Source organism: Nerophis ophidion, linkage group LG10 (assembly GCF_033978795.1).
Source record: "Nerophis ophidion isolate RoL-2023_Sa linkage group LG10, RoL_Noph_v1.0, whole genome shotgun sequence".
NCBI lineage: Eukaryota > Metazoa > Chordata > Actinopteri > Syngnathiformes > Syngnathidae > Nerophis > Nerophis ophidion.
The window spans coordinates 54,014,545-54,026,890 of record NC_084620.1 but is presented as its reverse complement, the minus strand read 5'-3'; the positions used below and the strand labels follow the sequence as shown (position 1 = coordinate 54,026,890).

Here is a 12,346-nt window from a genome sequence, read left to right as displayed (position 1 = left end):
TATTGTAGTCTTGAAACTAGCATCTGCTGGTCCTGCTGGGGGCAGTGGCAGAAGAATGCCGCTATTAAACAGCGACATTATTTTCGGCGGCTATTTTTAGTCGTGAGACAAACATGGTTGTCCCTGGACTGGAACCACCTGCTGCGCTCCGGGCATGTTTCAGCGGGGCTCGACAGGTGTTGAAGTCCAAGGCCTCGTTTAGTTTATCTTCACGTCAAGATTAGGAACGAGACTGAAACTCAACCCGACCGCAGATAATGAGTTTCTTTCTGGGCGGCGGTGAGCACCTGTCCCTCTTGTCACTTAGGTAGCTCATCCTTCCCAAAAGTGCCTTTTGTCCTTTTCCACAAATAACCCCGACTGCACGTCTGTGTTTAAATGTTACAGCTCGGGAGTCAGTCCTCCGACTAATCCACCCTGGAGCGTAGAGCCTCGGGAAATCACCCATGTTTGAATAACTTTTCAAAGTGGGGAGATTAAGGCCGATGGCGGTAAAGTGAAGCTCATCTTGCTGATGGTTGTAAGACCCTAAATCACCAGTGTCTCAAAGGGCTGCACGAGCCACAACGACATCCTCTGCTCAGATCCCACATCAGGGGCAAGGAAAAACTCAACCCTATGGGATGACCTGTGCAATGTACATCGGGTGGATCTAGCATAATATTGTGAAAGTCCAGTCCATAGTGGATCTGACATAATAGTGTGAGAGTCCAGTCCATAGTGGATCTAACATAATAGTGAGAGTCCTGTCCATAGTGGATCTGACATCATAGTGAGAGTCCAGTCCATAGTGGGTCTAGCATAATATTTTGAGAGTCCAGTCTATTGTGGATCTAACATAAGAGTGAGAGTCCAGTCCATAGTGGATCTAACATAATAGTGAGAGTCCAGTCCATAGTGGGTCCAACATAATAGTGACAGTCCAGTCTATAGTGGATCTAGCATAATATTGTGGGACTCCAGTCTGTTGTGGATCTAACGTAATAGTGAGAGTCCAGTCCATAGTGGTTCTAACATAATCGTGAGAGTCCAGTCCATAGTGGATCCAACATAATATTGTGAGTCCAGTCCATAGTGGATCTAACATAATAGTGTGAGTCCAGTCCATAGTGGATCTAACATAATAGTGAGAGTCCAGTCAATAGTGGATCTAACATAATAGCGAGAGTCCAGTCCATAGTGGCTCTAACATAATAGTGAGAGTCCAGTCCATAGTGGATCCAACATAATAGTGAGAGTCCAGTCCATAGTGGGTCTAACATAATAGTGATAGTCCAGTCCATAGTGGATCTAACATATTAGTGAGAGTCCAGTCCATAGTGGATCTAACATAACAGCGAGAGTCCAGTCCATAGTGGATCTAACATAATATTGTGAGAGTCCAGTCCATAGTGGGTCTAACATAATAGTGAGAGTCCAGTCAATAGTGGATCTAACATAATGGTGACAGTACAGTCCATAGTGGATCTAACATAATAGTGTGAGTCCAGTCCATAATGGATCTAACATAATAGTGAGAGTCCAGTCCATAGTGGGTCTAACATAATAGCGAGAGTCCAGTCCATAGTGGCTCTAACATAATAGTGAGAGTCGAGTCCATAGTGGATCTAACATAATAGTGAGAGTCCAGTCCATATTGGGTCTAATGTAATAAGGAGAGTCCAGTTCATAGTGGATCTAACATAATAGCGAGAGTCCAGTCCATAGTGGATCCAACATAATATTGTGAGAGTCCAGTCCATTGTGGATCTAACATATTAGTGAGAGTCCAGTCCATAGTGGATCTAGCATAATATTGAGAGTCCAGTCCATAGTGGATCTAACATAATAGTGAGAGTCCAGTCCATAGTGGATCTAACATAATAGCGAGAGTCCAGTCCATAGTGGATCTAACATAATAGTGAGAGTCCAGTCCATAGTGGATCTAACATAATAGTGAGAGTCCAGTCCATAGTGGGTCTAATGTAATAAGGGGAGTCCAGTCCATAGTGGATCTATAATAATAGTGAGAGTCCAGTCCATTGTGGATCTAACATAATAGAGTCCATTCCATAGTGGATCTAACATAATAGTGAGAGTCCAGTCCATAGTGCATCTAGCATAATGTTTTGAGAGTCTAGTCCATATTGGATTTAACATAATAGTGAGAGTCCAGTCCATAGTGGATCCAACATAATAGTGAGAGTCCAGTCCATAGTGGATCTAACATAATAGGGAGAGTCCAGTCTATAGTGGATCTAGCATAATATTGTGAGAGTCCAGTCCATCGTGGATCTAACATAATAGTGACAGTCCAGTCCATAGTGGATCTAGCATAATATTGTGAGAGTCCAGTCCATAGTGGATCTAACATAAGAGGGAGAGTCCAGTCCATAGTGGATTTGACATAATAGTGAGAGTCCAGTCCATAGTGGGTCTAACATAATAGTGAGAGTCCAGCCCATAGTGGGTCTAATGTAATAAGGAGAGTCCAGTCCATAGTGGATCTAACATAATAGCGAGAGTCCAGTCCATAGTGGATCCAACATAATATTGTGAGAGTCCAGTCCATAGTGGATCTAACATAAGAGGGAGAGTCCAGTCCATAGTGGATTTGACATAATAGTGAGAGTCCAGTCCATAGTGGGTCTAACATAATAGGGAGAGTCCAGTCCATAATGGGTCTAATGTAATAAGGAGAGTCCAGTCCATAGTGGATCTAACATAATAGCGAGAGTCCAGTCCATAGTGGATCTAACATAATATTGTGAGAGTCCAGTCCATAGTGGATCTAACATAATAGTGAGAGTCCAGTCCATAGTGAATCTAACATAATAGCGAGAGTCCAGTTCATAGTGGATCTAACATAATAGTGAGAGTCCATTGAGATGATGTTTTACACATCATCTTCAAGTCGCTTTCTGACAGTTGCTGATCTTCGGGCGGTCTTATATCCGTGGCTCACCTTCGACAGCGTCTTCTCCCCGTCATCTTTGTTGTAGCCGTGTAGCGTGCAAGGACGGGAGTGGAAGAAGTGTCAAAAGATGGCGCTAACTGTTTAAATGACATTCGGACGCAGCAGCATCTCCTCATCCGTTGTTTGTTTTTATGCCGCACACCCATGGTGATGGTCTCACATTAGTGACAGCCGCTCACTGCTACGATCATTAAAATCTAGCACTCCCATTACGCCATCACCGTGGATTAACATGTCCACCAATTTGTGCGCCTATAGGCTGCCCCTATAGCGCCTCACCTTTTATTGGTCGTGGTTATTATGACGCGCCGCACAAGTCTGTGTACGCAACTGTTGGACATCCGAAAAGGGCTCTAATTTTGTCCTTACAAAGGAATGAGGCGTGCCCGGGGGTCAGTCTACAGCAAGGGGGTCTTTAGGAGGTATGCAAGCCTGAAAGACTTGGAGAAAATAGAAGCTTCCATCTGTCTCCAAATCTGCCCCCTTGCTGACCCACTCCCCTGGAGACTCTGCTGGGTCACATGGTCCCTGCAAAGCCTTAAAAAAGGCCCAAATAGTGCGCCCACGAGTCCAGTCTTCAGACACCAGCTGGTCTTGGTGGTTCTGGTGATCTGCGGAAAGCCACCTTAAGACATGTCGGACACAGAGGAGTACGAACAGGAGGAGTACGAAGAGGAGGTAGAGGAGCTGGAAGACAATGAAGTGGAGGTAAAGGAAGAGGAGACAGAACAGGAGGAAGAGTCCAAACCTCGACACAAAACCACTTATGTACCAAACATCGCCCCTCCGAAGTTGCCGGACGGCGAGAAGGTGGACTTCGACGACCTGCACCGCAAGAGACTGGAGAAGGACTTCAATGACCTCCAGAGCCTGATTGAGATGCATTTCTCCAACCGCCAGAAGGAAGAGGAGGAACTGGTGGATCTGTGCAACCGCATCGAGCGCCGCCGCTCGGACCGCGCCGAGCAACAGCGGGTCCGCGCCGAGGAGGAGCGGGAACGCCAGGCCAGGGTGACCGAGGAGCGGGCGAGGCGCGAGGAGGAGGCGGCCAAGCTCCGCGCCGAGGAGGAGGCCAAGAAGAAAAAGACCTTCACCAACAAGTCCTTCGGCGGCTACCTGCAGAAGGTGGACCAGAAGAAGGGCAAGAAGCTGACGGCGCGCGAGGAGAAGAAGAAGGCGCTACTGGAGCGCCGCAAGCCGCTCAACATCGACCACCTCAACCAGGAGAAGCTGGCGGAGAAGGCGCAGGACCTCTGGGCGTGGCTCCATCAGCTCCACGCTGAGAAGTTCCAGCTGGCGGAGAAGCTCAAGCGGCAGAAGTACGACATCTACGTTCTCAGGAACCGCGTCAGCGACCACCAGCGAGGCTCCAAAGCGTCCAAGACCACCCGCGGGGCCAAGGGCAAGTCTGGGTCCTGGAAGTGAGGAAACCTTTCCCGGACTTGTTGTCTTGTTTGTATCTAACTTTATTGGAGATCATTTTCTGGGGCAGGCGTTAATGCTGAGGGGCGGAGTCATTGATGTCGATCTACTTTATCCACATAATTATTATTAAACTTGATTGTTTGGTGGCGATCTGCAGCCTCCACCAGAAACTGTTTTGTCATGCTTTCAGAAAAAACTTTTTCATAACATTTGTATTTGTAGCTTCCGGTCAGTTGTTTTTATTGAAAACAAAAGTGTAATTAACCCAATTTTAACCCAACTGTTGGTTCAGGATAGGACAAACCTCTTATTTGAGTTATTTTAACTCATTATTTTGGGTTAATTTTTTCAACCCAACTTTTGCGTTGAAATATTTAACCAAAAGTTGTGTAATGATAACTTTTAACGTTGGGTTATTCCCAACCAAGCTATTGGGTTGAATTATTTAACCCAAAAGTTAAGTTAGAATAACTCAATGTTGGTTGATTCATAAGCCAACTATTGGGTTGAATTATTAAACCCAAAATTTTAGTTATGCTTACTCAATATTAGTTGATTCACATTCCAACTATTGGGTTGAATTATTAAACCCAAAATTTTAGTTATGCTTACTCAATATTAGTTGATTCACATTCCAACTTTTGGGTTGAATTATTCAACCCAAAAGTTGAGTTATGCTAACTCGAAAAATTAAACCCAAAAGTTGAGTTATGCCAACTCAATATTAGTTGATTCATAATCCAACTATTGGGTTGAATTATTTAACCCAAAAGTTAAGTTACGATAACTCAATGTTGGTTGATTCATAACCCAACTATTGGGTTGAATTATTCAACCCAAAAATTGAGTTATGCTAACTCAATATTAGTCGATTCATAATCCAACTATTGGATTGAATTATTTAACCCAAAAGTTGAGTTATGCTAACTCAATATTAGTTGATTCATAATCCAACTATTGGGTTGAATTATTTAACCCAAAGTGGGGTTATCCTAACTCAATGTTGGTTGATTCATAACCCAACTATTTGGTATAATTATTTAACCCAAAAGTTGAGGTATGCTATCTCAATATTAGTTGATTCATATTCCAACTATTGGGTTGAATTATTCTACCCAAAAGTTGAGTTATGCTAACTCAATATTAGTTGATTCATAATCCAACTATTGGGTTGAATTATTTAACCCAAAAGTTAATTTACGATAACTCAATGTTGGTTGATTCATAACCCAACTATTGGGTTGAATTATTCAACCCAAAAATTGAGTTATGCTAACTCAATATTAGTCGATTCATAATCCAACTATTGGATTGAATCATTTAACCCAAAAGTTAAGTTACGATAACTCAATGTTGGTTGACCCATAACCCAACTATTGGGTTGAATTATTCTACCCAAAAGTTGAGTTATGCTAACTCAATATTAGTTGATTCATATTCCAACTGTTGGGTTGAATTATTCAACCCAAAAGTTGAGTTATGCCAACTCAATATTAGTTGATTCATAATCCAACTATTGGGTTGAATTATTTAACCCAAAAGTTGAGTTATTCTAACTCAATATTAGTTGATTCATAATCCAACTATTGGGTTGAATTATTTAACCCAAAAGTTAAGTTACGAAAACACAATGTTGGTTGACCCATAACCCAACTATTGGGTTGAATTATTCAACCCAAAAGTTGAGTTATGCTAATTTAGTATTAGTTGATTCATAATCCAACTATTGGATTGAATTATTTAACCAAAAAATTGTGTTATGATAACTTAATGTTGGGTTATTCCCAACCAAGCTATTGGGTTGAATTATTTAACCCAAAAGTTCAATTACGATAACGCAATGTTGGTTGACCCATAACCCAACTATTGGGTTGAATTTATTTAACACAAAAGCTGAGTTATGCTAACTCAATATTAGTTTATTCATAATCCAACTATTGGGTTGAATTATTTAACAAAAATAGGGTTATACTAACTCAATGTTGGTTGATTCATAACCCAACTATTGGGTTGAATTTTTCAACCCAAAAGTTGAGTTAAGCTAATTCAATTTTAGTTGATTCATAATCCAACTATTGGGTTGAATTATTCAACCCAAAAGTTGAGTTATTCTAACTCAATATTAGTTGATTCATAATTCAACTATTGGGTTGAATTATTCAACCCAAAAGTTGAGTTATGCTAACTCAATATTAGCTGATTCATTATCCAACTATTGGGTTGAAATATTTAACCCAAAAGTTAGGTTACGATAACTCAATGTTGGTTGATTCATAACCCAACTATTGGGTTGAATTATTCAACCCAAAAGTTGAGTTATGCTAACTCAATATTAGTTGATTCATAATTCAACTATTGGGTTGAATTATTCAACCCAAAAATTGAGTTATTCTAACTCAATATTAGTTGATTCATAATCCAACTATTTGGTTGAATTATTTAACCCAAAGTGGGGTTATCCTAACTCAATGTTGGTTGCTTCATAACCCAACTTTTTGGTTGAATTATTCAACCCAAAAGTTGAGTTATGCTATCTCAATATTAGTTGATTCATATTCCAACTATTGGGTTGAATTATTCTACCCAAAAGTTGAGTCATGCTAACTCAATATTAGTTGATTCATATTCCAACTATTGGGTTGAATTATTCTACCCAAAAGTTGAGTTATGCTAACTCAATATTAGTTGATTCATAATCCAACTATTGGGTTGAATTATTAACCCAAAAGTTAAGTTACGATAACTCAATGTTGGTTGATTCATAACCCAACTATTGGGTTGAATTATTCAACCCAAAAATTGAGTTATTCTAACTCAATATTAGTTGATTCATAATCCAACTATTGGGTTGAATTATTTAACCCAAAGTGGGGTTATCCTAACTCAATGTTGGTTGATTCATAACCCAACTGTTGGGTTGAAATATTTAACCCAAAAGTTAGGTTACGATAACTCAATGTTGGTTGATTCATAACCCAACTATTGGGTTGAATTATTCAACCCAAAAATTGAGTTATGCTAACTCAATATTAGTTGATTCAGAATCCAACTATTGGGTTGAATTATTAACCCAAAAGTTAAGTTACGATAACTCAATGTTGGTTGATTCATAACCCAACTATTGGGTTGAATTATTCAACCCAAAAATTGAGTTACGGTAACTCAATATTAGTCGATTCATAATCCAACTATTGGATTGAATTATTTAACCCAAAAGTTAAGTTACGATAACTCAATGTTGGTTGACCCATAACCCAACAATTGGGTTGAATTATTCAACCCAAAAGTTGAGTTATGCTAATTTAGTATTAGTTGATTCATAATCCAACTATTGGATTGAATTATTTAACCAAAAAGTTGTGTTATGATAACTTAATGTTGGGTTATTCCCAACCAAGCTATTGCGTTGAATTATTTAACCCAAAAGTTCAATTACGATAACGCAATGTTGGTTGACCCATAACCCAACTATTGGGTTGAATTTATTTAACATAAAAGCTGAGTTATGCTAACTCAATATTAGTTTATTCATAATCCAACTATTGGGTTGAATTATTTAACCCAAAAGTTAAGTTACGCTAACCTAATGTTGGTTGATTCATAACCCAACTATTGGGTTGAATTGTTTAACCCAAAGTGGGGTTATACTAACTCAATGTTGGTTGATTCATAACCCAACGTCTGGGTGGACTTTATTTAACACAAAAGTTGAGTGATGCTAACTACAATGTTGGGTTATTCCAAACCCAACTAATAACCCAACTATTGGGTTGTGCAATTTAGCGCTCCTTAACCCAATATATGGTTAAAAATAATAACTTTTACTGCCGGTTTGTCCTACTCCTTCCCAACTACTGATAAAAATTATTTTTATTCCATTAAAATATATTCAAAAGCAAGATTCGAGTGACATTCATACAGCATGCTCAAATATTTTTATGTACATAAGATATGTGATTGTAAATTATATTTACAAGATTAATTTTTAGTAAAATTCCCTTCAAGAAAAAAGTACTGGTTTACCCTAAAACGCATTACTCATTGAAAAACAACCCAAAAATGGTTCATCATTTTGTTAAAAGAATACCCTTATAACCCCAAAAATAGATTGCTCTTCATAAAAATAACTCCAAAAATTAAAAAACACTCATAAATTGGGTAAAGAAAAATAAACCAGCATTTTTTTTAGTGTGTAACATATAAAAATTTTTAAATTTTAATATATAATCGTGAATTCTGGTTGATTGGCAACACTAAATGGTCCCTAGTGTGTGGATGTTGTTGTCAGGTTGAGTTTGTGACAAACCCCAAGATGCAGGCATTGTGCAGGTAAACATGATTGCATTTAACACTAAAATAAGAACACATTTTGGAAACGTTATTGTTGTTTATATGTGCTATATAAATAAAGTGGATTGGATTGGAAACAAAAGGGTACAAACAAAAGGCGCGCACAAGGCGGAAAACAAACTTGGCTATGGAAAAAAAAACTAGCACAAAGCCTAACTGTGTACTACAAACAAAAACACTTACTGTGACAGAAATTAACTATGACATGATCAGAGTGAACAGAAGTAGACACAACTACGACATTAAGTATTAATGACAGTGACAGGAAGTGGTGACAATAATCCAGCACTGACTGGAGGGGAAGGCAGCTTTAAATAGTAACTGACTGATTGACACCAGGTGTGGCCAGGTGCCAATCGGCCACAGCTGGGGAGACACAGCACTCAGGGGCTGTTTAACTCGGTTGGTAGAGTGGCCGTGCCAGCGACTTGAGGGTTGCAGGTTCAATTCCCGCTTCTGCCAACCTAGTCACTGCCGTTGTGTCCTTGGGCAAGACACTTTACCCACCTCCTCCCAGTGCCACCCACACTGGTTTGAATGTAACTTAGATATTGGGTTTCACTATGTAAAGCGCTTTGTGTCACTAGAGAAAAAGCGCTATATAAATATAATTCACTTCACAAATATAATTCACAGGGAGACGAACAGGAAACGGACAAAATAAGAGCGCTGACAGGTAACAAAGAGGAAAAACTAAAACAGGGACAAACCTGAAAGTTGTCTGTCTATCTGTGGCGACTTGTCCAGGGTGTACGCCACCTTCCGCCCAATTGTAGCTGAGATAAACTCCAGCAACCCCAAACAGGAATAAGCGGTAGAAAAATGAATGGATGGATGGAATTCTGCTAGGTTATTATTGTGGTTATGCCGAATAACTATTATTAGTTCCATAGTGTCCACATGAGGGCGCCAGAGCACCTGCTTTTACAGCAGCGCACGTTTGTGTAACTTTCGCCTGATGGAATTAATATTCCGTCTGTAGTTGGAGCGTGTGGAGCATTTTTTTCAAATCAACAAGTAGTAGTTCATCCAGGCCGCCTGTGGGAGGTGGGCCGCAGACCCCGCAGACCCGCCGCATGCTCTCAAGGCCATGACAGGCCATTAAGAGCCCTTCCCAGACACGGCTGCACGCCTGCCCGTTTCCATGGAGACTGGGAGAGGCCGCGCATATACTGTCAGGCCCGTCTCCTGCACACCCACACCCTGCCACTTCAGTTTCAAGGCGGGCGCTTTGTATCCTTGACGGCGCGAAGGGGGCCAAAAAGGCCCCGTAGTTGACACGTTCATGGGCCCCACGTGCAAAGAAGGACACGTTTCCTCAAGTCCGCAATGACCGGGCGACATGGAAGATGATACGCCTGATCCGGCTCACCCGCCGCGGTGTCCGACCAACACGGTGATGAATCCAATTTAGCTTGAAAAGAAAATGGCGCCTCGTGGTGACGCACGCTGAGAGAGATGTGTGTGAGCAGAACAGCAGCTGTGGATCTTGAGGGGGGTGGGGGGACTAACTCATTAGCGTCCCGCTATGTGTTGTGTGATTGACAGCCTTCAACTCTGACCGGGTTGCAAGCTGTTCTTTAACTCCATCTCAGTGTTGACATATCTGAGCACGATGCTGTTGAAATCATTCTGAGCAAAACATATTGAATCACCCTAAGACAGGGGTGTCAAACTCATTTGAGCTCAAGGGCCGCATCAGAATCAGAATACCGTATTTCCTTGAGTTTGCCAGGTATATATAGTATGCGCCTGCCTAGATTTTTAATGCCGGGTCAAACTCGTTTTCGCCAAATAATTAGCATATGCCAAACTCGTCACGTCACAAGTGATACGTCACCTGTCGTCATTTTCAAAATGGAGGAGGCTGATTTCAATCATTTGAAATCGCATAAAGGGAAGAAGATTAAGAGCTATTCAGTAGGATTTAAAGTTCAAGTTATTGAATATGCTAAAAAGAACAGTAAGCGGCTATTTTTTATTAATATACCGTAGCTGTGTGTGTCAAATATGAGTCATTAAATGACTCCCGCTTCCTGGTGGTAGAGGGCGCTAGTGATCCTTCTTGCGTCTACTCAGCTGCAGAAGAAGTGACAACAAGCACAGTCGTTTATGTTTTCCTCTCGCTTGCACTTTTAACATGGAGGATTACATATCTTAAATAAAACCGTTTTAGCTCAAGGGCCGCATCCGAAACAGAATACCGTATTTCCTTGAATTCGCCGGGTATATAGTATGCGCCTGCCTAGAATTACTGCCGGGTCAAACGCGTTTCGCCAAATAATTAGCATATGCCTAGAATTTCCACAGGGTCAAACTCGTCACGTCACGAGTGACACTTCCCCTGTCATCATTTTCAAAATGGAGGAGGCTGATTTCAATCATTTGAAATCGCATAACGGGAAAAAGATTTAGAGCTATTCAGTAGGATTTAAGGTCCAAGCTATTGAATATGCTAAAAAGAACAGTAAGCGGCTATGTTTTATTAATATACCGTAGCTACGTGTGTCAAATATGAGTCATTAAATAACTCCCGTCTCCTGGTGGTAGAGGGCGCTAGTGATCCTTCTTGCGACTACTCGGCTGCAGAAGAAGTGACAACAAACAGCAAGAGTTTATTTTTTCCTCTCGCTTGCACTTTTAACATGGAGGATTACATATCTAAAACAAAACCGTTTTCTAAACTGGACTTTCAATCGAAGCAGGAGGTAATAAAGGAAGATCTCCATCGAGACAGGGAGACTTTTAAAACTGAAGAAAGATAAGGAAGACTTCTATAAACAAGTTATCGATGCTTTTGATCAGAAGGAGCTGCGCATGGACTTCATTTATAAGTAAGGGTAAGACCAGAATAACGTTTTTTTTTCAATTAAATGTGCTTTTCATGATGTATCCTTACATCACACTCAAATTTGTAAGCGCAGGCCTAAATTTACCGCATGCGCCGGAATGAGAAGAGGTTTTAAATTAATTAGCGCCCCGGCGGCAATTCAAGGAAATACGGTACTTTTTATTGCCATTGTTGGCGAACGGGTTCTAGGGACTAGGATTTTTTCTTGGTGCAACATAAAACACAAATAACACAGAATAGGTAATAAAATGAACTGTGATGGCCGGGGGGGGGGGGGACTGTTCAGGTGGACGTCAAGTGGATCTAGCATAATAATGTGAGAGTCCAGTCCATGGTGGATCTAACATAATAGTGAGAGACCAGTCCATAGTGGATCTAACATAATAGTTAAAGTCCAGTCCATAGTGGATCTAACATAATAGTGAGAGTCCAGTCCATAGTGGATCTAACATAATAATGTGAGAGTCCAGTCCATGGTGGATCTAACATAATAGTGAGAGACCAGTCCATAGTGGATCTAACATAATAGTTAAAGGCCAGTCCATAGTGGATCTAACATAATAGTGAGAGTCCAGTCCATAGTGGATCTAACATAATAGTGAGAGTCCAGTCCATAGTGGATCTAACATAATAGTGAGAGTCCAGTCCTTAGTGGATCTAACATAATAGTGAGAGTCCAGTCCATAGTGGATCTGACATAATAATGAGAGTCCAGTCTACAGTGGATCTAACATAATAGTGAGAGTCCAGTCCATAGTGGATCT

At 40.7% G+C, this 12,346-nt stretch overlaps 1 protein-coding gene across 1 annotated transcript; it reads left to right on the top strand.

The window, feature by feature from the left end:
• Positions 1-3,432: 3,432 nt before the first annotated feature.
• On the top strand, positions 3,433-4,551 carry tnnt2c (troponin T2c, cardiac). The gene has a single exon (XM_061914125.1). The coding sequence runs from the start codon at positions 3,590-3,592 to the stop codon at positions 4,379-4,381; it is 792 nt and encodes a 263-aa protein (XP_061770109.1). The 5' UTR covers positions 3,433-3,589; the 3' UTR covers positions 4,382-4,551.
• Positions 4,552-12,346: the final 7,795 nt, after the last annotated feature.